A 27,118-nucleotide genomic window follows, 5' to 3' on the forward strand; every position below is an offset into this window, starting at 1 on the left:
TCATTACCAAGAGGGCCATTGCATATCACTGCCTCAAGGGCCGTTACATATCATTGCCGAAAGGGCCATTGCATATCATTGCCGCAAGGTCCATTGCATATCATTGCCACAAGGGCCATCACATATCATTGCCGCAAGGGCCATTGCATATCATTGCCGAAAGGGCCATAGCATATCATTGCCGTAAGGGCCATTGCAGATCATTGGCGCAAGGGAACTTACATATCATTGCCAAGAGGGTCATTGCATATCATTGCCGCAAGGTCCATTACATATCATTGCCGCAAGGGCCATTATATATCATTGCCGAAAGGGCCATATCATATCATTGCCGCAAGGGCCATTGCATATCATTATCACAAGGGCCATCACATATCATTGCCGCAAGGGCCATTGCATATCATTGCCAAGAGGTCCATCTCATACCATCGCCCAAGAAGGATATTCATATATCTGTTGACATGCGAGACATAACGCTGGCGTCGAGGATATCATCAGCATATATTATTTGTTGACACACGAGATGTAACGCTGGCATCGAGGTTATCATTAGTATTCAATATATCTGTTGACACGTGAGACATAATGCTGGCATCGAGGATATCATCAATATTCAATATATCTGTTGACACGCGACACACAATGTTGGCGTCGAGAATATCATCAGCATTTATTATTTGTTGACACGCGAGACGTAACGCTGGTGTCGAGGATATTATCAACATTCAATATATCTGTTGACACGTGAGACACAACGCTGGCGTCGAGGATATCATCAATATTCAATATATCTGTTGACACGCAAGACACAATGCTGATGTTGAGGATATTATCAGTATTTATTATCTGTTGACACACGAGACATAACGCTGGTGTCGAGGATATCATCAGCATTCAATATATCTGTTGACACGTGAGACACAACGCTGGCATCGAGGATATCATCAGTATTTAATATCTGTTAACATGCAAGACATAAACGCCGGCGTCAAGGATATCTCATCATTTTATGAATCAGCATCTGAATGTATCAAGAGCACACGATTTGAAGGGACGTCTTCAAGCCGGTGTCTAAAGACGGATAATATATGAGATTTCCTAGAAATTGACAATTTGAGGGTCATCTATAAGTCATATTATTTGAAATAGAATAGTGTGCAAGATCACCTATGAGTTGATATCCTGTAGGTCATCCGTAAGCCATGACGACATCCTAACCGGATAGTGTGCAAGATCTCCCAAAATTCGATAGTCTGAAGGTTATTCATAAGTCGCAACTAAATCCTTATCGGAGAATAAGTGAAATTATCAAATTGATACGTCCAAGGGTTCTCTATAAGCCGCATCATATCCAAGAACGATTATGTGCAGGATTACCCAAGGACTAACAATTTAAGAGATATCTATAAGTCATATTGTATCCAAGGTTGGATGATGTGCAGGAAAACCTAAAAGCTAGCGATTGGAGGGATATCTGTAAGCCATCTCTTATCCAAGGTCAGATAATGTGCAGGATTACCTAAAATCTATCAATTCAAAGGATATATGTAAGTCGCCTTGTATCCAACGTCAAATAATGCGTAAAATTATCCAAAGATTGACAATTTAAGGGAAATTTATAAATCGATCATCGAATATAACCGAAGAGGTCCATATACAAGTGATATAGGTAACCAAAAGGGTTGCCACACCAGCACAAGATTACACGGTTGTAGGGACTGTTCTGCATAAATGTCGTCGGTATCCCAAAGGGCCACCCCACTTTGAAGACATATTCGCTCGACAAATGAGCTAATTATGCAACAACCAAGAAGGTTGTTGTATTTTTTATTACAAGTTATTTCCTGCCAATCAGATACAAGAAAGGATGACTTCGCTTTTTAGACAATAACTCACGCGGAGATATGATAAAAAACTATACGCCTCTTTCATGAATTGTGCTTATTACTAATGATTTTTATTTGAGATATTGTCAAGAGCATCCAAGAGGATGAAAATCTCAAATCAAAACCACAGGTGCGGACGACTCCAAAAAGGACGCAGTACAATGTGGAACTCTTTCTTAGCAGAAAAATGGGACATAGTCTAGAGAGTGACGTCAAACTCTCTAGACACGAGCTAAAGGATGATCACCACCACCATATAACCACACACCTTAGAAGGCATATGGGCATTTTGGTATATTCTTGTTTCAGCTTCACCTTCAGGATATTTTCTTAACTCATACTGAGGGTAACCTTCTCTTTCTTTCAAATTCGGGTGACAACATACTTAGAGTTTTGGAAATTATGTCCGGGTAAGTTCTTGTCTATGGGTGTAAAGGATCCCACATTCATGATTAAGAGGTTACAAGCCTCTTTTCCGCAACTCGATCAACTTGTCACTCATCCTGATCAAAAGATTGTCTGAAAATAGAAGACTATCTTTTCTACCGATAGAGTCAAACTACAAGCAGTCTGATTCTCTGAGTATCAGGGATATGTAGGCTGGGCTCTATATAGAAAACTCGACTGCATTCCAACCTCCCCCTAAATCCCTCTATTCTCAGCTTTTCGATTTTATCAAAAACTCCAAAAATCGAGATAACTTGTGAATTTTTTGAAAAATCGTGCTTTAAATCAAGCTTTATGAACTACAAGTGGCCTTAATTCTGATATAACCTGATATATGTAGGAAACCTAATACCGATGTTCGGCCATGACTCCATGAAACTCGTGCAAAAATTAGCCTATTTCACATTCGAATTTATGGTCGGACAAAAATTAGGAACGTCAACCTCCCTTTGCCGAGGGTTACTTACATCCACCCTACCCAAAGAGAGGGGGCAGTTGTTGACACCTAATTTTTGTCCTCCACAACTAAATTTAATCCTGAATTCTTCAGTTTCTAATAAAATCAAAATATTTATTTCATCAAAATAAAAAAAAATATTTAAACTATTTTTCGTACGTGATTTTGTCAGTTTAAGTAGTGATTATATATTATCGTGTTCAGTTATACGAAATTATATAATTTGTTACTTAAATATTTATTTTACAAAATATTGGATTTTAATTAAGGCTCATCTTGAAAATAAATTCAAATGATTAAAATCTTGATTTAAATATAATTTATTCTCAAAAATAATTTATTTGGATAAATATGCATTTGATTTTATTAAATTAAGAAGATCGGAATTAAAAGAAGTATTAATTCGTATCGAATTTCAATTTAATTTAGCCAATCTATTAGATTTGGCCATAATTGAAATCAAATTAGTCATAATTGCAACGTAATTCGTCAATTGATTTTAATTTGGTCAAAATAAATAAATATGGCTAAATTTTAAATCCCAATTGGGATTATATTTTAAATAACCCCAAAATTTTCAAGAACTCTCATAACTTCTACCCAATTTCCACCAAAAAATAAATTCAAATTGTACTACATTGTACTATTCCCCCCAATTTTTTCCTTTCCCAATTTTAAAATTCAAAGATTGTACTACATTGTACTATTTTCCCCCACATTATCTTCCACCTCACCTTATCTTCAACTTTTACATTCCAAAAGCACCCCTAAATGTTTTTTCTCCCACATTGGTGGATGACAAGAAATAAATCTCTATCCTTCCATATAAATACTTTTCTCCCACATTGGTGGAGAAATGAAGAAAACACCTTATTCTCTCCTATAAATACTACCACTACTTTGGTAGAGAAGGAGGGTGGAAAAGTAAGAAAAAAAAGGCTAGAAAGGTGAAAAAAATCCTTTTTTTAGCAAAATAGTTGTTTTTATTTAGTAAAAAATTTTGTTTCATAGAGTTGGTCGGCTAATCAAAAAGTTCAAATTGCCGGCGATGATTTTCGGTGGTGGTTGATTTCGACGAAGCTCGTAATCTCGTTTTGCTGCCCCCAAAAAGGTAAACACATCTTTCTTTTTTTTTAAGTTTTATTATAACTTTTTTTTCTCTTCATCTTTTTTTTTTTCGTAGTTATAATTTTGTTTGCTATAGATGGCCTTAAAGGTCATAGGACGTTGTGATAGAGATATTTTAATTATTTTTCACATTCATGATATAAAAATAAGCTAGCAATAGTTGTACGTGTCTTTTTTGACTTTATTCTTTGATTATTATAGATAAAGTTTCAATCTTTGCTTAAAAGATGTACTTATACTTTGTTTAATCTCATTGTTGGTTAATATATTTGTTTTTAGCATGTAAAGTTTTGCTTTTAGCATGTAAATTTGTTTTCTTTATGTTGAAAAGAATAGATAATATTGATTGTTTCTTCTTTTTTTACTTTATTGTTTGAATATTTTGGATAAAGTTTAGATCTTTGCTTGAAAAACATACTCATTTCTTGTTTAAATTCATTGTTGGCGGATATGTTTGTTTTTAGCATGTAAAGTATTTTTCTTTATGTTGAAAAGAATCGTTAATATTGATTGTTTTGCCTTTTGACCTTAGTTTTTATTATTTTAGATAAAGTTTAGATCTTTACTTGAAAAACAATACTTATGTCTTGTTTAAACTCATTGTTAATGGATATATTTGTTTTAGCATGTAAAGTAGTTTATTTTATGTTGAAAGAATAGTTATTATTATTTGTTTCACCTTAATAAAAATAGTAATTGATTGAATCAAGGATTTGTCATTTGCTTGTTAATTATTTTAAGGAATCTCAAAAATTTTCATATAAGAGATGAAGCGCTAGCTTTATTTTCCATCCACGATGTTTATTCCTCTCTTTTTTCGCATGTTTTTTAAATTTGTCAAAATGATGAGAAAGTTCAAATTTTTGTGGCTAAATAGAATTATTTAGATATTTTTCCGAGTCATGCATAGTATGATTGTGAAATGATATTTCAATTTTGGAAATGCTAAACTTTTATTCTAATTTTCTTACTCCCTTTGGATTATTATATGTGTTCTTTGTGAGTGTAAAGATTTGATTCATGTCTCTCTTTTATTCATAATATCAAAAGAGAATCAACGATTTCTTAGAAATAAAAATCATAGGTCGTTACACGTTTTTCAATAAGCTGTTGGTTGTAATTTATATGTATGAATTTTCGTTAATGTCGCCTTAATTGAAATTTAAAGATTCTCTTTATTGAAAAGTTAGCCTTTATTTTCTTTTGTTATATGGATTGGTGTCTATGTTTGTTCAATTCTAGAAATCTTGAGTTTTTTTCTTGTTGCCTCATCCCTTTAATTTCGCAAGCTTACGTTGTTTGTTTCTCGCATTAATTCATTAAATATGACCTTCTTCCTTTTACCTTTATTCATTCTTAATATGAACATAAATCATGAGGCATGTAAAGGAGTGTCTTTGCTTTGCATTTTTTATTTATTGACTCTCATTCTTGTCATTCAAAAATTGGTTCTTGATAGTTTCTTTTACTTTAAAATATGTCACTTTTATGCCTTGAACATATATTAATTTTTTTACCTTTTCTTTGCATGCAAAAAATATCTCGAGTTCAAATAGACTCCTCTCCTCTTGCATTTCATAATGGGTAAATGATGCTCACCCCTTCGAGTCAAGTTCGAAGTTTAAACCCAAGGTCCACTACATGACGTACGGATGCTAGAAGATACGAAAAAGGAAAATGGGTCAAAACCCATTTATGAGGTGACTAAGAGACTTGAAAAGTCTTGATTTTTATTATTGTCTTTTTCTTATTTATTCATTTAATCATTTACTTATTCATTTATTTGGGGCCTCGAAGCCAAAGTTGTATTTAATACAGGTGAAGTGGGACTCAAGCCAAACGCTCAAAAACTAGATTAGGACAGGTGAAAATGGGTCAAAAGCCCAACTAGATTAGGATAGGTTTCGTTGATTTGGGCTCGATGGCTTCTCCTCCATTTTTCTTTTTTATGTGTTTACTTGCTTATTCATTTTGTTTAGATTTAGTTTAAAATTCCTAATAAGTTGCCTAAATCTATTTTACACAAATCATTTTCTAAAACCAGTCACTTTCAACAAATTAATCTTTTTTTGAAATTAGTCAAAAGACGTTTTCAAATAGTCTGGATAACCGCAAGTTAGCGGACGTTTTAGGTGCCTAATACCTTCCTAAAACGTTAATAGAACCACTTACTCGGAATCTCTAACTTAAAACGATTTTCTATTTTGGATCGTTTTTAAGTATTTTATAAAGGTTTCTTAATTCCTTTTCAAAATTAAGTGGTGGCTCTCAAAAGTCAAAATTTTTCCGCAAAACACATAGCATGTAATGCGAAAGTGCACGATCAAGATCACTTATGAAATGCTTTACAACGCTGACTTGCCCCGAGCATGTGTGTCACTTCTTTCTTCTACACTTGTCAAACATACGACTCTACCGTTATTGTACATCCCTCAGCATTGAATGACTCATGATTTTGGTAGAGATAATTTTCTTCCTGTTTCTTTTAATATAGGATCACACATTTCTTTTTTGACCTAATTGGGATATGCCTTATATTGATGACCAAGTTATCCTTGTGATTCTCAAAATAAATGTCTTAATTTTCAAAGAAGACTTCAACTTGATCACCAAATGCCTCAGCACTCTACCTATTTTCTCAAATGCTCTCTTTTCCTAACTTTAACTCTCTGATTCAATGCTTATGCTTAAACTGAAATTTTAAGATCTAGCTGAAAATTTCGTGAGCATGTCATATCACTAAAGTCAACATAAAATGTACTGTGGTAAGAAAACAAAGAAACACATATTTAAAATACAAAGAAAAAGGGGACACTCTATTTAATTAAAATAAAAGATAGAAGGGTTTGAACATAACGAAAAAAATGGACAAAATAAGATAGATCCCGAACTACAACCCTGAAATAATTCGAATAACAAAAAATAAAACAAAACAAAACAAACTACCAGACCTCTTCCTAATGATGAGAGGGGTGACTTCTCAATTGCTCAGCCTGACAACTTAGCCACTGGTTTGCATATCAGCATGACTAGAGCCTCCCCACTGTCAATGTTCTTCACCATAATTGATCCATCTTGAATCATCTTTTCAATTTCTCATTTTAAATCTCGACAATCTTCAATACTATGACCCTGAGCATCCGAATGATACACACATCGTGCGTTAGGATCAAAATTTCTTGAACGTCGATTAAGAGTGTGCCCAAGGAGAGGAGTGATCATGCCCTCCTGTACCAATCTCTGAAATAAACTGGCATACGACTCTCCAATTGGTGTGAAGCTGTCTCTTGACTTCTGCCTCATTTCATTGTTTGGCTAGGATAGCAAATCTGGCCTAGAAGGGCTTTGGTATGTTTGTGGATTTAAAGGATGACTCTGGGGCGTTGGGGTATGCCATTGTGGGTAAGATGGAGGTTGAACATGTGGTTGTGCATTATACACCGGATATGGATGTGAAGAAACACAGTATAATCGATTTTGGGTGCGATTATATAAAGCTTGGACATGAACTTGGGTTTGAGCTTGAGAGTGACGACGACAGGGTCTTCTTGACCTTTCCTGCTGTTCAACTACAATAGAAGATGCATCTTCCTTATTCTTTTTCCCTCCAACACTTTCTGACCCCTTTTGAATTGCTTGAGTAGTCACTTTTAATGTTGCAAAACTCACAATACGACCAGTCTTAATTCCCTCTTCTATCATCTCCCCTATTTTAAGGACCTCAATGAATAGTTTGCCTAATGTAGGTAGCAAGTGTTGATAATATGTTTCGTCCTGCGCTTGAATAAATACCTCCACTATTTTGCTTTTCTTTATTGGCAGTTTTACTCTAGCAGCTTGTTCACGTCATCTGATCGCATACTCGCTGAAACTTTCAGTATTCTTCTTTTTTATACTAGTTAGGGATTTTTCATCAGGGATCAACTCCATATTGTATTAAAATTGTTGCACAAATTCATTAGCTGGGTCATCCCAACTAATCCACTTGTCAATGTCTTGGTCAACAAACCATTTCAAAGCTAAGCCTGAAAAAATCTCCCCGAAATAAGCCATAAGTAGTTCTTCCTTCTCTCCAGTGCATCTTAATTGGTTACAATAGCGCCTTAAATGTGCCACTGGGTCCCCCTGTCCATCATATTTCCCAAACTTTGACATTTTAAAGCCAGGAGGAAGGTTGATACCTGAAAAAATGCATAAGTCTTTATATGAGACACTTTTATAACCCCCAAGTCCTTGCAAGTTCTTCATAGTCAGTTCCAAACTACTTAATTTTCTGGTCATTTCCTCTTGTTCTTCTGTCATTACAGGTTTCTCAGTGATAGAAGGAAATTCAGGCGGCTGAGTGTTACCGTAAAGACCAGTCAACTTATATGTAGGCTCAAAAGTGTAACGCTGATCACCAATAATATTCAATGCAGTCTCTCTTATAGAGTAAGGAGGCACAACTTGTGGATGAACTTCAAAAGTAAGAGCTTCATGTGGGGGTGGCGCCGCAAAAACATAAACAACAGGTGGAGTCGAGTATGTGGTAGTCTTGGATTGGGGAGTGAGAAAATGAATATTGAAAGTGTTTGGATACTGTTGCCCCGGAGTTGGTCCTGATGCATGTTGTGACGTGTCAACCAAAATAGGAAAATGTGCATGTGACATGGGAGGTAAGCTAGAAAGATATTCCAGATTATCAGTGAAAACTGGAGGAGGCAGCAATCCATTAGCCTAAGCTTGATGCATTTCTATCATTTGTTGCCTTAATTTCCAAATCTCTTCATTAGCTCCTAAATTCTCATTTTCCGAACTCCCTATCTGATTAGTGACAACAAACTCGATATCTTTGTTGGCCATAACTTTCTCGGTGACTTGGTGCAATACGGAGGACCAGCCAAAATGCCACAAATCAACCACCTTAAGCTAACTGAACAAGAGATAGCAAATGCGTTAGAGTTCAATAAATTTTTCAAAACCTTTTTTTTTTAAATATCATCGAACCCAAGAAGGGCATCTACGTATCTCACCCCTGAGAGAGGAGAATCAAGTGTGCGTAGTTCGTGAAGTCTTGCCAAAATGGCCAAATAAACTCTTTTTCTTTTTCTTTTCTTTTTCTTGAAATTCTAAGAAGAAAAACAACAAATTGTCAAAAGAATAGACGGAAATCTTTTTGAATTTTTCCACTTTAATAACCTATACAAAATGAAACCTATGATTACCAAAGAAACTCTTTCTGGGTTTTCAATTTTGCATTTCATACGAAAATGAAACTTGAACCTATTAAAAGAAAATCTTTTGTAGTTTTCTTTTAAAGATGTATATAAAATACCTACTCTAAATGAAGAGTGAAGAAAATCTTTTTGAATTTTTGAAATAAGATCCCTGAACCAACAATAGACTGCCTACGTATCTCACTCCCGAGAGAGGAGAATCAGGGGTGCGTAGTTCGTCCAGATAGGACAATAAATGATTAAATAACCGACTGTACCCTAACTTGAGAGACGCGACCACAAACAAAAGATGAAAAACATAAATAAAATCTTTTTGAGTTTTCAATTTGACACTTAACCTAAAAATGACACCAACAAATATGAAAGGAAAATCTTTTGATATTTTCGTTATATGAAATGTACAAAACTTCTACCATTTTATTTTTTTTTGCATTTTCCTTTATAAAAACCTTCTATTGTAAAAAAATCTTTTTTGAAAATTTCGAATTATGAATGCATGCTAAAGGAGACAAAGTGAGAAATCTTTTTGGTGTTTTGATTTTTGAACAAATGAGTGCAGAAAATAAAGAAATCTTTTTGAATTTTTGAATTGTGAAAAAAACAAAAACCATAAAGAACACTAAAAGCTACGAAACTCTTTTTTGTTTTTAAATGGTTTCTTATCTACATACTTTATTTCTAACATATGCTTTCCCAAATCAGTCCATCAAATGACCATATTACCCTCAAAGATGCAACATTTAGCACGTAGAGATGCTTTAAAGGCGAGTCTCCTACAAAGGACCAAGTGGGCCCCGCTAGGTCTTCAATATGATGCACATAAGAATGACCTAAAGGCTAACCTACGTTATGGTTTACTAACAAGGCAATTTGGGGAAGCATATGATCGACAGTGGCTGCTTTGCTTTCCACCTACTCCATACATCAAACGGCTCCCCCCCCCCCCCAAAAAAAATAAAGGTGACTCAACTAGAGTTCATGCGCACAACGTGCACTCCGGGACTTGTTGCAGAAAGAATTAACTCGGGTTATGCAAATGATGCCAGATATAAAGCGGTAACACATAAAGAAAAACTATAAACACGTAGCACGTAGGCACTCAACAATGATAAAATAAATAACAAAAAATAACACAAATAATGTTTATACACCCATAATGCCAAATTAAGACAATACAACTCCAAAATAAGCTCGAATTCTGAGAGGTCCCCAGCAGAGTCGTCAGAGCTGTCACACCCTTTTTTTGCAACCAAAAAGATTGAATTTTAAGATTCGAAAGAGTTTTATTGATTAAAGTGACAAATGATGAAAGTTCATTTTGAAAAATGATTATTTATATTTTCTATTCAGAGTCGCCACTTGGCATAATCTGGTGTGTCAAGTCACCATTGGAAAATCCTTTTCAAAACCATTTGACTCTTTATGACTGGTCTATGAACAAAGATTTCGATTAAGAAATTCTGTTGACCGAGAAGAAAGTGTTAGGCACCCCTCGATCCCGTGGTTTGACCACGATCGCTTGGCGAGAGTATCAGCTAATTTTAACACTACAAATGTATAAGCCACATAAAACACACAAAACAATCAATCAAATCAACAAAAAAAAAAAAAATCCAAAATCAAAATGTCCAGTCCGATTTAGGAAAACGCAAAAATAAAAATCCTATTCTAAACTAGTCCTAGGCTAAACTCCGTTGCTTTACCCGACGCCTCGGGCCTTGACCGTGCACCATCTTCAAGTACAACTTTCTCAAGGCATTCCCCGAATAAAACAATACAGATACTTTGAGGCATTCTCTGGCCAAATGAGTACAATTGAGTCAAATACAGATAAAACAAAATCATCTCAATACACATCTCAAACATTCAATCAATCCACAATCTCTAGATTTACCTACCCGACCTACGGCTTGTCTATTCCTTCTCGACCTACAACATGGCACTATCGGATTCAACCACATTCATACTTATTCTGAATTAAACCAAATGGCAATAAATCAAAATTGATCTATATTCACCCATTTTGTCAATTTGTTAATTTCACCCCATCTAGCTTCATTTTTATCAATCACACCATCAACAATACTCAAATTCGCACCACATATCGCCGAAATTACATTGTCAAGCACATGATCACAACATCAACAAAATCCAACAATCATAATCACCAATAATTCACGCAATCAAATCAAGTTCATAATCACATAAGAATTAAAAGGAAGAGAAGAAAGAATTGGACCTCAATGCCGCTTTCAAATGTTATTCAATTAAACGAAATGAAATCCGCATCGGAACCTCAAACCGAACCTCAACACGAACTCCAAATCAGATCTCGACCTCGAATATCAAAATCAGATTCCCGAATCTCACCCCGCACTCTGTTTTCGTCAACCTAAAACAAAAATCTAGAAACAACGAGAGACCCGTACCAATTCGTGCACCCAATTACTGCTCCATTGGGGTTTGTTCAGATTGGAGCGGATTTGTTATTGTGGTGTCACTGGCGATCCGGAGAACTCAGGCAGCAGCAATATCCAACGAACGGGATCGAACTCCGACGGCCCTCAGGCGAAACTCGCCGGAGCTGTAACCCTCTCCTTTTTTTTTTTCGATTCTCTCTCCCTCCTTCTCTCGATTTCTGTCTCTCTTAATCTCCCTTTATTCTATGTGTGTATGTGTGCGTGCCATTTTTTGTATGCTATCCAGAAAAAAAATCACGCTATTTTATCCAAGAAGAAGAGAAAATGGCATCCTTTCTTTGCTCAAAATGATGATGATCCAAAAGAAAATCTCTCATTGTTGTTGTCCTTATTTCTATTTATATACAGTAAGGTGTCTATGTGCGTATGACAAAATGACAACAAAAATGGTGGGGTCCAAGTAAGGTGTGCATCTGGAAATTTCTTGGAAGATTCACTATGTGTATACTTATCCATTTGATTTTGGGAAAAGAAAGGGGAGGGGGTCATGTAGGAGGTGGGGTAGTAGGGTGTTAAGGTGGTTGTTAATTGGTTATTAAAGAAGATAAAATTTGTGAAGGGTTGTTGGATTTATTATTTTGTTATTTTATGGAGGGATAATTATATGGGGTAGGACACGTGGTAAGATGAAGGTAAACGAACGGATAGATTGAGTCTTCGAGAGAAATAAAATTAGGTGTCTACATGAAGTGTGACAAAGTACCCACAATAATGCAACATGCATAGCACAACTTAAGGAAAGATTCATAAAAGGAGATAGAATAATAAAGTACACTTTGTCAAAAAATTTCTATATACATAAGCTTCAAAAGTATGTCGATTTTAACGCGCAGCAGATTCAAGTGACAGTGTAGTTGATTTATTCATTAAGTCACTTCTAACTGCAATGTTTAAGAAGATGTTGCGCAAGATATGGATGTAAAGATTCAAGGGTGTGCTCTTTTTCCTCCTGAGGTTTTGTTCTACTTTCAATAAGATCTTAACGACACATATTATCTATCAATTAACTAGACATTCAAAAAGAGTACTATAAATATATTTATATAGTAAATGTCTATCTAACATATTATCAAGATTTATATAGAGTATCTATCAAGATTTAGTTTCAATTTATCAAGAAATGAAATATAGGAGTTTTCTTATAAATAATAGAGTTCTAGTTATTGTAAATGATACCTCAAAAGACTCCTTATTACTCAAGAGAACTTCTCACTGAATACTCGTTGGTTATTCTTTATTTAGTTTATTACAGGTCATCTATTTTTAAAAGAAATACATTGACCCGGAGGAAGTACTTAAAACATGTGGCTGAAACAGCTACACTTTTATGGTTGCTATTTGCAAGGCAAAGCAATTACTCCAATAAAAAATAAAAAATAAAAAAATACTATTGGGAAATTATGGCTAGTCTTTCATTAACATGTTCTTTACCTCTTCAACCACCTTCATCCCGCAAATTAGTTGAATCAACTCCATCCCACTGTAGCTGCTTGAAGCCCATTGTGGTTAATGGGGACCCACCCACTTTCGTTTCTGCTCCTGGTCGGAGAATTGTCGCAGGTTCGTCTCCCTTTGGCTTTCTGAATTTTCAACAATATATCATCTGCACTAGTGTTTTTTAGCATACAATTTTCTATTACAAACGTTAAACTTTGTTCAGATTTTTACACTTCATAATTTTGGCAATTGTTTGAGCTATAATTTGTTAAGTGTGTATTGCTAGAGGCATTAATTTAGACGCAATGTGACAAGTAAACTTACTGTTTGGAGAAACGAGGATTTTAGTTTTGCTTATTTTACTGATTAAATTATCTAGTACCCCTTGAACTATGACTAAATTTGCTACTATACACTCCAACTTCACGGGACACTTGTTGTCAACCTTTTAGCTGATGTGGCACCTTTGACATGGACTTCATTTTATGCAATAAAAGTGTCACGTCAGCACAAAAAGGTAACAAAAATACGGTAAAGTTGAGTTAAGGGGTAATAGGACCTATGTGAAGTTGGAGTGTATCTCACCAACTTTGGCCATAGTTCAGGGGTACTGGATGCCTCTCTCTATTTTACTAACTGTTTGGTATTTACTGAAGAATATACCAGTTGAAAAGATGAAACTGAGCGAATGCACATGATTTTAGAAAAACATATCTAATCACCATTCACCTCTAGTCTTGAAAAAATCTCCAACTATAATACTTGCTACAAACCAATCACAGCTATAGCAATGAAAACTGTGTGGAAAGCAAGGAAAAAGGATCTGGAGAATTCAATACGAAGTAGAAATAATAAGTCAGTAGGAATGCAAGCGGACTGTACAAGCTAAAAATAAAGAGTTCTCGTGCTGAAATACTAGAAAGCATTACCAAGCTATTGCAGTGTGGCATCCAAGTTTTTTCAAAGTTTCAGTTTTACCGGCAAGCTTTAACTATGTGCACTATACTTGAATTGTGCTTGACTTCTGTTTGACTCTCCTATAGATTATGCACTCTGATTTCCTTTTTACCTCATGCCACCTTCTCGTTTTACCTTCCTACTGGAAAAGATGATGTAGACCAACTAAAACTGATTAACACCTGCAGTTCCATTAGGATGTCTATAAGGAGTGACTAGTTCCCTGTGACAGCTCTACCGCAATGCTGCCAAGGCAGTTTATGACACATCTAGAGATGAGGTGGGCTTCATCTAATTTCACCACCCTAACTACTATCGGAGTATTTGAAAAGAGGGAGGGGGAATAGGTAATGGAGAGAACTACTTGACTAACCCTTTTCATAAGCCATGCTTCGGGTTGAGGCTGGCAATGCAAAAATCATATCTTTAATGCAAATAATATAAATGAAACAATAAATATAAAACATTGCAACAGGTAGGACTTGTGTTGGTTATTTTGATAATTCTTTGTCAATCATATCGAAGCAATTTTTTTTATACTCATTAAGTTTAGAATGTTTATTAGTTGCACATATTATCTCCAAAAGAGAAAAATCAGAGAGAGAGAAAAAGAGAGGAGATGTCTATAAAATTAGTGAAATTGACCATTGAAAGTACTCGATTGAATGGAAGAATAAAAGAGAATGATTAACTTCGCATAGAAAGAAAGTTACTCTACTCAGTTTATGATTGGAGTGATCTTCTACCTAACCTTTGGCTTTTTATTTTGGTCTGGATTAGTTGGAGATCTGCATGGGGATCTTGATAAGGCAAAATGTGCACTTGAGACGGCTGGTGTGCTGAGTTCTGATGGTCAAGGTTTATGGATTGGTGGTGAGACGGTAAGCTTTTAAATTTGCAATAATATCTCAAGCTTGAAAAATATAAGTGTCATTCTACGTGACACATTGATTAGCATTTAAAATTAATACATAGTTCTTTTTACCAGGTGTTGGTTCAGCTTGGGGATATTCTTGATCGAGGTGAAGATGAACTTGCAATTTTATCTTTGTTGAAGTCACTAAATATCCAGGCAAAAGCCCATGGTGGCGCAGTTTTCCAGGTCTGTGTGTGTTCAGCCATATTCTACAAGTATCTTGGCAATATGTCGACTGCTAATCTTTCTATCTTTTCAGTTGAAGCTGGGTAATTGTAGCTCTTAGTCTGTTCAATTTAATGACTATTTTGGAGACTGGAATGATTATTTGCGTTGAACCTTATCTGTGTGCTTCATGTCATGAATGATTATTATAGGTGAATGGAAATCATGAAACTATGAACGTAGAGGGGGACTTCAGATACGTTGATGATGGGGCACTTGACGAATGTATAGACTTTCTGGATTACTTGGAAGAATGTGAACGCAACTGGGAAGAAGCTTTTGTCAGTTGGTGTGCTGTGTCTGGCAAATGGAAACAGGACCGGAAGGTGCCTCAAAATTATTGGGCGCCGTGGAATTTAGTGAAGGTGTGTTATATTCAAATCTAGGTCTTCATTTCATTTGTTTATAGGAGGTCCAGAAGACGGAAGTTACTTACATTTGAGTTGCAACAAACAAATATATTGGCATAAGAAGCATTTAGTGTTGACTTATCTAAAAATAAAAACAAAAAAGCATTTTATTGGAAGTAAACAGAGAAGTGCTGCCTTGTTACTGTGAAGTAAAAGAAATAACCATTTACACAAGAATTGAGATAAGCTAGCAGTGCATTTCCAATCAACGGGGTTGAAAAAAGTGTCGAAAGTGTTAACTCTGTAAGTTTTAAGTTTTTCCCTGTTTTAACTTTTCAACCCTAAGAATTCATAAGAAACACTTTTTCCATGTGGTTTGGTGCTTGATATTTTCTGTGCTTATTAAGTCGTCCAAATATTAGGACAGCGGCAAAAGGGTGTAATCGCAAGATCAATCCTCATGAGACCCGGGGGTCCATTGGCATGTGAGTTGGCGCGGCATGGTGTTGTTCTTAAGGTTGACGATTGGCTTTTCTGTCATGGCGGCCTTCTTCCTCATCATGGTAATAAGCTAATCTGCTAGCCAGTATTCCGGTTTATCCGGATAAATGTAAAAAGCTTTGCTTATATGATTATTGACTCTACTGCAGTTGCCTATGGCTTAGAGAAGCTGAATAGAGAGGTTTCTAAATGGATGAAAGGCCCGAATCAAGCAGACGATTCCCCCCAGATCCCTTTCATAGCCACTAAGGGCTATGACAGTATTGTGTGGAACCGTTTGTTCTCCAGAGATAACCCGGAGCTTGAGGACTACCAGCTCGAGCAGGTTATATGCAGTTCCTTCTATGCACATTCACCAAGCTGTCCTCTCAGTCCTTGTGCACTTAACTGCATTTCGTCTTGAATCCATGGAAATTGTTTCTCAATCAGTTCTTTTCAGAGTTGTATTTTATAGTTTTTGCCTATTGATATCTTCCTATGTTGAAATTAATTATGTTTAATTTCTTATCTTATTGTAACATGGTTATATCAAGTGATGCTAATTTGCAACTTAATACTTTTTTCTATTCCGTCAGATAGAATCTCTTCTCGAGGAGACACTACAAAGTGTGGGCGCCAAAGCGATGGTCGTAGGACATACTCCTCAACGTATGGGAGTAAATTGGTAGAGAATCTTGACATGATCTGTTTTTTCTTAAAAGCAATACTTAGATGGACTCTGTGTTAATCTGTTTGACATAACAATTACAACCACCGATAATTACTCCTCATATATGATTAGTTCTGGTTTTCCTGCAGTAAATACAACTGTAACATATGGCGCATTGATGTAGGAATGTCCAAGGGAGTACTTGACTCAAGCCCTGAGGTGATTTCCTTTCTGGCCCATGTACTGTTATAAAAAAACTTACTTTCACTACTGGAGCTCCAATTAAGAAACTACAAATTTCTAGATTTATTTCAACTTATAGTCATGTTCGCTAGCTTGCTTGTATGGTTCCTTATACAGATGAACGTGCCCTTTATGCTTGGAAATCTTCCCGTTTTTTTATCAGGTGCTAGAAATAAGAGATAATAAAGCTAGGGCGATAAGGAGCACGAGGGGTTGGTCCAGTGAATTTCAGGTTGCTGATTACACGTAGATATCTTAGAAATCCCAAGGTATCTGCATTTGATTTGATGTCTCACTTTATGTCATGACAAAGGAAGAATGCACATTCTGCATCTTCTCTAAGCACTTGCAACCTTTTAGTATAACATACAAAATAAACCTGAAATTTCCTCGTTTTAGGATGAATTTTGTAATTCGTTGATATATCTTTGAATCAATCTTATTTGTGTCTACAGGCTTTTGATATATCTGTTGGTTTCCACCGCAGCGAAAATAACACATGGGACTTTTGTCTCTTACCAATGGCCATGTGAACTGATGATTTTCAACCATTCCAGAAAACAGGGAACTGTGGATTGAAAGCAGGCCCTTGTATTCTATTTGTGTAAATGGTGTACAGTGATTCTTGTAATTTAAATACTTAGCTGGCCCGGAAAAATGTGGTGTTCGTTGGTACATAACAAATCTGAGGTACTGGGTAGACTGTTGGTTAACAATAAAAAAAAATCATACATTTTAGCAAGCATAAAACATTGTATGCTTGAATGGAAATTTCATAATTTCGTAGCTTTTTAGAATCAAGTACTGTTGTATGCTTGGCGTTTGTTCATAAATGAGGAAAAAGAATGCTGCACCAGCCGGGAATCGAACCCGGGTCTGTACCGTGGCAGGGTACTATTCTACCACTAGACCACTGGTGCCTGTTGAGCAAAGGGTGGAAGAGAGAATATTTTGTCCAACGCTAAAAATGTTGTTGATATGATCCCGAAATGAGTGGATACTTCATGGGAGATAGAAGTGATGTGTGAAGATATTTGGAGACTCTTCGAGCATGTTGAATCATGTCGATTTTATCTATACTTCATGTAGTTCGCTGATGCAATAATGCTAAAGTGTTAAGTTTCGGAGAGAGAAAAAAAAGCGTCTCTGTCTAGCCATCCTATATCGATCAAATTCTTCACATCCTAAGCACAGAAAAGATCTTAATAAAAGGTCATCAGTTATCGATGTGATAGTAGTCATCTAAGAATAACCAAGAAAAGCGGACAACTTATTTGATGATTAAACTCTAAGCTATCAAAATGTCAAATGGATAATAAGCCACAAGGGTGAGGGAAATCATGTAAAGAGCAACACAAGAGCAAGCAATGTTGAAGAATGAAAGTGATGATCCAAGTAATAACCTTTGAAAAGAGAATGATAACAATAACCAATTCTCATGTGATGAATTAATACTCAAAATTTTCTAATCCAAATCACCCTATTTCTTCATAATAGGAAGGAAAAAAAAATCATAAAAAAAAAAAACATGGACTCAATCTCACCAACTTATTCAAACTTAGCATAAATTATACAGACAGATGTAAAAATGAAATATAACTGCGTGATTGTAGATCCAAATTAAGACTACATGACCTTTCTTGTTTCTCCGTCTTCAATCTCCCACAGCAGGTAGAATTAGTGTCTCAACCATAAATTATGGTATGCATACAACAATAGAGAGAATCCTCTCTCTCTCTCTTTTTCTTGGGGTCGTGGAGATAAGTTATATAAATATTCCCTCGTTCAGGTCACACTGTTGCTAACTGGGTTGTGCTCTTGGAAGAAGGCCTTGGCAGCTTCATACGTAGACCAGCAAATTGCAGCAGCAGGAGCATGGAAAAGCATTCTTGGCATCCACCCCCTCATAAGACCTCTGTAACCATCCTTCTTCACAATTATCCAGAAAACATCCCCAATTGACCCAGATTTAAATCTATCACAGCCGCAGATACCCTGCCCCAACACGGTAAAGATTAGATAAGTAACATAATTTAACAAAATGCTTCATTTTAGATTAAAACAACCAACCACTTGTGGAAACTACACGGCACTCAGAAACATAAGAGCACAATACGAAACAGCATAGGACATATTCTTTTTAAAATATTTCTAAATGACGAGGATTCATACAACCGAATCAAACTTGTTTGGGACTGCGGCATGTTGTTGTAAGGTACAAAAGTGGACTAACTCCTAGATTCTAAATGCATCTGCACAGGAACCACCAATAGAAGCTACATCAGGACTAGACCGACAAGTTGGTTTAATTAATAAAGGCACTGATTCTTAAGCAGAGGGGAAAAATAATATGGTCCAAAAATCACAATTTCATTCACATGTGATGGATGTTCAAGATAACCACCCATTTCAAGTGAAATGAAAGCACACCAAGACTTCCAACATAATGGAGCAAACGTCAAAATCACAGCCAATTGCCTTACAGCAAGTATAGCTCCAGAAAAGAGCGAGTAGAGATCAGATGATAAAATTTTCTTCTATTTCCTCATTGAGTAAGACCACAAGTAATTTTGTTACAAAAGCCAGAGCTTTTCCCCAAAAAATCCTTAATATAAGTTTCAAAGTTTTGAATAATACAACATCTTGATTATGTGAAATAAAAGTTCCTGTAAAACAATATAAAATACATGAGTATCCTCATTTGACCTGATCCGTTTGGCCATAAAAACCAAAAACATATCAACTTTCTATGGTATTTTTGAAGTTGAAAATAGAGTTGGAGTTGTGTTTGGACATGGTATTTTGGAAATGGGGTAATTTTTGAAGTTGCCAAATATAAAAAGTGAACAAGTTTTTAAAAAATAGAGTTTTATAAAAATTGGGTTATTTTATGAAAATAAAATACATCTTTTTTAAAAAAATAATTAAAAAGTGCAAAAAGGTGAATTCAAAAACAATGAAAAATCCAAATACTGTGAAAACGTTTTCCGAAAATATTTATGGCCAAACAAGTATTCCAAAATAAAGTGAAAGCGTATCCCAGAATATTGTGAATAATATTCATGGCCAAACGCCTACTAAATGTATGAAGTATGAACAAATGAAACTAATCATGTTACGTTATAAATAGTATCTCAATGTTTGCAAAAACTAGTTTGGCCGTGAGTATCGAGAACCCCATGTAATTAGTTGAGGCACGCAAGCTAGCCCGGCACCACGGTTATTTAAAAAAAGAGTTCTCTCTATCCATATGTTGAGGTTTTGATGTTTGTGTAATTCAGCTTCTTGGTGCAATCTAGTTACTATATAGGATGAGGCAAGTTGATAAGAGTTTATATCCCGGCAGAAACGACAATGATGTGATCCATTGGAGTTGTACTGCCCAGCGTTGAGGCTTTCTTAAGTTTCAATAGAATTTTACCTTAACGGAAAAAAAGAAATTTGAACTTCAAGTGAAATATTGCATGCTGGCTTAAAGGTGTATTTCACATGAAATACTGGATTCCACTTTAAAATCTTCAGCTTCCCAATCGTTTTCCTAGTGAAGTTCTTGACCAAACAAGACTGAAGCAACTTCCATCAACTTTTTTTCCAATTTGAACTTCAAATAATCTTTTTGTCAACAACAACATACCCGGTGTATTCCCACATAGTGGGAACTAGGGAAGGTAATGTGTACACAGACCATACCACTATCACAGATGAAGTAGAGAATCTTTTTGTCAACTTCAACTTAAATATTGCCAAAACACCTAGTCAATGATTTGTTTCACTCAGCCATCAAAAAGACTACTGCGTCAGACTAGATAATGAAGTGTCACAGCCGATAGAGGAAGTTTGAGAACAAAAATAAACTAGTGTGCCCGAGAACATTGGCATTACTGCACCACATTTTTATGAATTGGTTCCCTTATGTCTGTTTTCAGAAAAATAGGCGCATTGAATACTGGGCAGTCAGTTGTATTTTCCCAAGAACATTAACACCAACTTATGAAACCTGTAAATCAACTACCTATATTCTTCTCTCTTTTTTTGGGGGGTACTCATGGTGTCCGAGCCAGCTTTCGCACACCTTGACTGGTTCCACGGGATGCTTGTCACCTCCCAACAGGTACCAGGTAATTATGTCCACCATGCTAGGACAAATGGGAAGAAATCACCTCGTGTTTGTCTATGTTGGGATTTGAACCTGAGATATCATAGTTCTCAACCCACTTCATTGACCACTAGGCCACACCCATTGCTCAACTAACTATGTTCTACTTGTGATAACAGCAGAAACATAACCTTTCATGATCTCAAAATACAGTATAACAACTAAACATGATTTAAAATAAAAGACCCTAACTAACCAAACCAAATAGCATTCAACTAAAATCCCAATCAAGAAATCATTCTCTTCCACCAAAAGGTAGGCCCTAAACCACTTATTAACATGCATAAAGTGTACAAGGCCTTAAAGGACATGAATGCTACTGGTCCTGTTGCCTAATTGAGTAAGCACCAATATCTGAAAAGGCCTTCATTGATATCGAAACTTTTAAAAAGAGGTGTAATGAAATCGTGCAGTAGAAAGAGGTTACATATTCCAGTATAACCTTGGGCACAAGGTCCTACTCAGCAGCTGCTCCTGGGGTTGAGCTTGCGTTGAGGTTTATCCAACTTGAGCAAATCCTCAATAGTCAGGACCAGACAGCCTCAAGTAGGCTTGCTATATCCAAGAAGCCAAGTATAACTCCTAGGTTTCTTCCCTTCTCCGCTTTTCTCTAGTTCTTTAATTTTAGACTATGTAACCTTATCCTCGGAAAACCCCGTCCCAAGACGAAACTTTCCTGGCCTTTTCAGGCTCCATTTTTATGTTCCAATTCAAAAGTACAGATTTTTAGTTCCAGACGCATATACCACTACGAGTTAAGATGATAACCGCTAGATGATAACCCCTATTTTCCCACATAACCAGCCCAAATCAGTATTAACAAGTAACTCCCATAAAGCCACAAAGCATGATTTAATACCTGGCATTGTAATTGCGTCTTGATAACATCAAGTGGCGTTGTAACTATTGCCGCTGACGCCCCAGCTGCAGCCCCAGCAGTGGCATGAACTATTAATCTTTCATCACTTGCACTTTCGGGCGAAAACCCCATCAGTCCCAATTTCGCAGCTTCATACGTAGCGAAATGCACCGCTGTATACGGAGCATTCATCAAAACTGTAGTTTTATACGAAGCGTAAAAAGCCTTAAACCCCTCTTCCTTCAATACCCTTTTAACACAATCAAATACACCTTTATACGGACTCTCACTCAACTGCAACCTCTGCTTCACCGTATCCATCGGCGTAAACACTGCATCACTTGCAACCGTTGCAAATACACCCGAAATCGCATGTGCAGCTGAATTATTCGGATTCCCACCCGAAAATCTCTTCTTACAACTCTCGTAAACCGAAAAATAAACAGCGTGTGCCGGTCCAGCACCAAGTCCCATAGCTCCAATCCCTCTATAAAGTCCAGGTAGCCCTTCAGATTTCAAAATTCCACCAAGTGCCGTACGTATACTAGCGGATCTTAATGGACAAGTACCTAGGGCTTGCATTTGGGTCTTTATTGTATCTACTGGGAACATAGCCATATGCTCCACCGTCCCCGCAATTGACCCGGCCACCATAAATTGCCAAAAATGAAGGCCGTCGTGTGCTGGCGTAACGGCGACCGCCGGATGGTAATCCGGTGGTTGTGGCACCTGTAAAAGTTCCCGTTGTTGGAATTTTGGGGAAGCATCGGTAGCCATGGAAGAGAAACTGAAGAAACTTAGGGTTCCAGTTTTTTCCGGGTCGGGTTACGGGTTAAGGTGAATTTGTTAGAGGTATTTTGGGGGGATTTGAGGAAGAAGAAGAGTTGTTGGCTTGTTGGTCAGGTTTAGGGTTCCAGAAATTTGGGAGATTTGGGAAATTTCTGGTGATAACTGACGACTTTCCTAATCTAATTTGATGGGGGGAAACAAGGATTTTCCTTTTTTGTTTTTCTTTTATATTTTCACGTCCTTACTTATGCACTCTCCTTTCTATTTTAAAAAGAATGATTTATTTTTGTAAATTCATTTTAAAAAATAATATTTTTTTCAAAATTCTTTAATTTCAACTTTTTTATAATATTTTAATATCATAAAATTAAAAAATAGTTTAATATATTTAACATAATTATAAATTAAAAATGTAATATTTACTTTTTTTGTTCTAAAATTTCGTATCAAATTAAAATAAATTACTTTTTAAAGCGTATGACAAAGTCCCTAGGAAGGTTCTTTTGAGATGCTTAGAGGTGAGAGGTATTTCGGTGGTGTACATCAGAGCTATTAAGGACATGTACGATAGAGGAAACACTCGGGTGAGGACGACGGGAGGTGACTCAGGGCATTTTTCGGTCGAGACAGGTTTCCATCGGGGTTCGACTCTTAGCCCTTTCCTTTTTACGGTGGTGATGGATGTGTTGACGCGGAGTATTCAGGGTGAGGTGCCTTGGTGTATATTATTTGCCGACGATGTAGTGCTGATTGATGAGACTCAGGGGTGTGTGAATGAGAAATTGGAGGCTTAGAGGCAAACCCTGGAATCGAAGGGGTTCAGGTTGAGTAGGTCCAAGACGGAGTATTTGAAATGCAATTTTAGTGACACAAGTCAGGAGGATGAAGTGGTGGTGAGTTTAGATTCTCAGGTTGTTTGTAAGAGGAATAGTTTTAAGTATCTTGGGTCTATTATTCAAGGGAATGGCGAGATTGATAAGGATGTCTCTAAACATATTGGAGCAGGATGGATGAAGTGGAAGTTCACTTCGGGAGTGTTGTGTGATAAGAAGGTCCCCCTTAAGCTTAAAGAAAAATTATACAGAGTGACAGTCCGTCCGGCCATGCTGTATGGAGCGGAGTGTTGGCCAGTCAAGAACTCCCATATCCAAAGACTGAAGGTGACGAAAATGAGAATATTGCGATGGATGTGTGGACTTACTAGAGGGGATAGAGTTAGGAATGAGACTATTCGAGAGAATGTGAGAGTGGCTTCGGTGGAGGATAAAATGTGAGAATGAAGGTTGAGATGGTTTGGGCATGTGATGAGGAGGGGCACAGATATCCCAGTTCGGAGGTGTGAGAGACTGGCTTTAGATGGCTTTAGGAGGAGTAGAGGTAGGCCAAAGAAATACTGGAGGGAGGTGATTAGACATGACATGGAGCAGCTGCAGTTCATTGAGGACATGACCCTAGACAGGAAGGTGTAGAGGTCGCGGATTAGGGTAGAAGATTAGGGCGAGTGTATGGATTGTGGCTAGGTGTTAGGAGCGCGAGTGCGTATCCAGGCAGTAACCCCAGGCCTATGTCCTTGAGCAGGAGCCTTTAGCCAGGTGAGTTCGGGTGGGGTGGGTAAGTGGGTGTCCTAGTTCTTCTTTCTTATTTCGTATTGCTCGTTTTTCTCTTATTTCGTACTTCGCTGATATTTATTTCTATTATTTCTTATGTCTGTATGCCAACCTTTCCTGTTACATGTTCCTTTATGATCTTGGTGTATTATTCGAGATTCTGAGCCGAGGGTCTATCGAAAACAATCTCTCTACTTCTTCGGAGATAGTGGTATGAACTGCGTACATCTTACCCTCCTCAAACCTCACTTTGTGGAAATACACTGGACTTGTTGTTGTTGTTGAAGTATTATTGAATGGAAGATGAAGTATTTATTTATGTAGTAATCGTGTGGACAAGTCAATTTATTCACACTCCTCAACTAAATTTATCACATGGTTGTCTACCTCAACTTTTTCACTAACCTAAATTTTTTTTGGTGGTTAATATTTAATATTTATTTGCTTGATTGTTCCCTCTATTTTATATTACTTAATTTTTATATTAAAAAAAATAATTACCTATTTATCTTAACACGGATAAAAAATTTCATTTTTCTTTAATAAATATAATTTACTTTAGTTTATATGGCTCACTTTTTTTTTTTAGTCAGTTTAAAAAAAAATGACTCATCTCTATATATAGTAGCAGTAAAATTATATTTTGAAAATATAATTAATATAGTTAATTTAGTGAATAAATCTTTAATAATATTTTTTTAAGAAATATCAAATTAATATGTATTAAGTAAAATGAAAGGGAGGAACTATCTTAATACATAGATGGTTGATAGTTTGATATATCAAAATTCTTAACTTCCTCTCAATCAAGCAAATTATTACTATGATTACTTTAATTTTTTTAAAAAAAAATAATTATTTAATTAGATGTAAAATATTTCTGTACTCTATACAAATAAATGTTTTACGTCTGCATTTTTGTTCTTTTTACCTTTTTTTTACACACAAAATTGACTTTTTTCGATTTTGACTTTTCTTTGTCTACCTAAACCAGGAATCCCGTGCAATAAAGGAGAAAGGCTATCAAGACGGAAAAGCCTCACTACAGCTAATGAGTGCTTTTAGCAGGGGCTTATACTGCTCGCCTTTGTTTGATATGTTCATTCAGTACCAATACAAACGAAAACTACACCAAGAAGGAAAGAAAGGGTTCTCACCCACCAGCAGCGGTAAGAGGACTTTCTCCACCAGCAGCGGGAATACTTGAGAATAAGGGGTTTGGGCGCTCACTCACTAGACGGACAATCGACCCTAGGGACCGGGAACTTCCTATAGTGGCAGGTCATTATGGGTTCTGCCACAGCCTTGATCACAGGATGGGAAAAGTACCGGCCTGGACCCCAAAAAAGAGATCACCATCGGGACCGGTACTGCTACTAGATTACCCTCTGTAAAGTAAACACTTTTCATAGATCCTTCGAGCGAGAAAGGTGCTGCGCCGGGGCCTCCTCAAGGTCATTCGGATGTATTGGTACTGAATGAACATATCAAACAAAGGCGAGCAGTATAAGCCCTTCTCCGGCCTGGGAAAAGCAGCGAACTCTAGAAGCTAGGGCTTTGTTCACCTTTGGACACGAACACTATTCCGTTCTCAGCGAACATGCCCATAAGACACGACAAAAAAGCCCAAAATTGGGCTTCTAGACGCCTTACAATAAAGAAGCCCCGGCCCCTCGGTGTCTTACACGTCACTAAGGCCGAGCAACTAGCTGCTGCAGGATTGGACGTCTATCTATCTCACCACGCTCCCCTACTCCTATAAAGGCCGGCGGAAGGAATGCTCTGCTCATCTTTCTTACGGCTCGTTACCGCAGCAAAAGTCAAAAAAAGGGTACTCGCGCAGCAGCCTGCTTGCCAAAAATGAAAAGATCATATGTGAAAGAATCGTCAGATTATGGGTTCCCGGAGTAGACGGAATGGAGAATGAATGAAATAGAATAGTCTGGCAGAATCGTATGATAGGGAAAGTGCGGAGCCTCCCACTTGTGGCTAACCCTATACTTTCTTCTCAAAAAGAGGTCGATCTTCCGCTCTAGATCTTTCAAAGCTATCAGTGTGATTGATCAGACAAGTACCAAGGGCTTTCGGTAGACTTCTTTCATTTCCGAATTCGCTTGCGACAAGTCCTCAACAGGAAGCGAGCTAGTCATACGAGCCAGGGAGCTAGTCAGCTTGCTGTAGTTGCTACGGTAAACTGGAGTGACTTTTCTCTTCATCATTGAAATCCGCCATTCAATCGCAGTGCGGGACCTGAGACACTTGAAGAATCTTTTCCCTTCTTTGGTTATGTCTGGAAAGATCGAAATAAAATGACCACAATTTTAGGTATTCAACCCGTACCTGAAAGGGTCCTTGGTAGAATGGTTACGAAGGGAGATGGATCTTCAAATGTTTCCAGGCGAAGCTCGTCTTGGAAATGTTTGAGATTTCTTTAAGGCTCCAGTTGTGAACCGTTCCTGGAAGACTGAAACAACTGATCCACTCGATTATCGGATTTCACCAAGCCAACTACCACTACCTGGGGATTTCTAGATCCGCTGGGTGTTCTAGTGCGTTGTAGATTCTTATCCAGGACTTGTATCATTTGATGATGCCATGTGAATCGCTAGAAACATGTCTTGAGAAATATTCAACGGGTAGCCGACATGGTTGATTTTTCATTTTCTTGACATAAGAGTGTGATTCACATAAAATCTATACAATTAGTAGTATAACTTAATTTATCATAATAAACTATTTATTATTTATAATAGATTATCAACTTACCATAAACTATTTATTAATTGACACAAAGTTATTTGTAATTGCTTCTTAA

At 36.7% G+C, this 27,118-nt stretch overlaps 3 protein-coding genes and 1 non-coding gene across 5 annotated transcripts; 1 reads left to right on the top strand and 3 right to left on the bottom strand.

The window, feature by feature from the left end:
- Positions 1-7,017: 7,017 nt before the first annotated feature.
- Positions 7,018-12,019, bottom strand: LOC124899391. Its single transcript, XM_047414172.1, has 2 exons — positions 11,374-12,019; positions 7,018-8,830 (listed from the first exon to the last, which is right to left on the bottom strand). Exon 2 carries the CDS (start codon positions 8,566-8,568, stop codon positions 7,855-7,857), a length of 714 nt encoding a protein of 237 aa, XP_047270128.1. The 5' UTR covers positions 8,569-8,830; positions 11,374-12,019; the 3' UTR covers positions 7,018-7,854.
- Positions 12,020-12,795: 776 nt separating this feature from the next.
- On the top strand, positions 12,796-17,689 carry LOC107875443 (shewanella-like protein phosphatase 1). Of its 2 annotated transcripts, none has more exons than XM_016722164.2 (10): positions 12,796-13,174; positions 14,789-14,889; positions 14,997-15,110; positions 15,302-15,514; positions 15,927-16,062; positions 16,150-16,325; positions 16,576-16,664; positions 16,799-16,868; positions 17,056-17,161; positions 17,348-17,689. In XM_016722164.2, exons 1-9 carry the CDS (start codon positions 13,015-13,017, stop codon positions 17,140-17,142), a joined length of 1,146 nt encoding a protein of 381 aa, XP_016577650.1. In that variant the 5' UTR covers positions 12,796-13,014; the 3' UTR covers positions 17,143-17,161; positions 17,348-17,689. The 2 variants fall into 2 exon arrangements, with proteins under 2 accessions (XP_016577650.1, XP_016577651.1); XM_016722165.2 differs by having other exon boundaries at positions 17,380-17,689.
- A 52-nt stretch (positions 17,690-17,741) lies between these two features.
- TRNAG-GCC lies at positions 17,742-17,812 on the bottom strand. The gene has a single exon. It is a non-coding gene; the product is annotated as a tRNA-Gly (tRNA).
- A 497-nt stretch (positions 17,813-18,309) lies between these two features.
- LOC107875442 (mitoferrin) lies at positions 18,310-22,931 on the bottom strand. Its single transcript, XM_016722163.2, has 2 exons — positions 21,908-22,931; positions 18,310-18,887 (listed from the first exon to the last, which is right to left on the bottom strand). Exons 1-2 carry the CDS (start codon positions 22,682-22,684, stop codon positions 18,678-18,680), a joined length of 987 nt encoding a protein of 328 aa, XP_016577649.2. The 5' UTR covers positions 22,685-22,931; the 3' UTR covers positions 18,310-18,677.
- Between the last annotated feature and the right edge of the window lie 4,187 nt (positions 22,932-27,118).

The sequence above is a fragment of the Capsicum annuum genome, chromosome 6, assembly GCF_002878395.1.
Source record: "Capsicum annuum cultivar UCD-10X-F1 chromosome 6, UCD10Xv1.1, whole genome shotgun sequence".
NCBI lineage: Eukaryota > Viridiplantae > Streptophyta > Magnoliopsida > Solanales > Solanaceae > Capsicum > Capsicum annuum.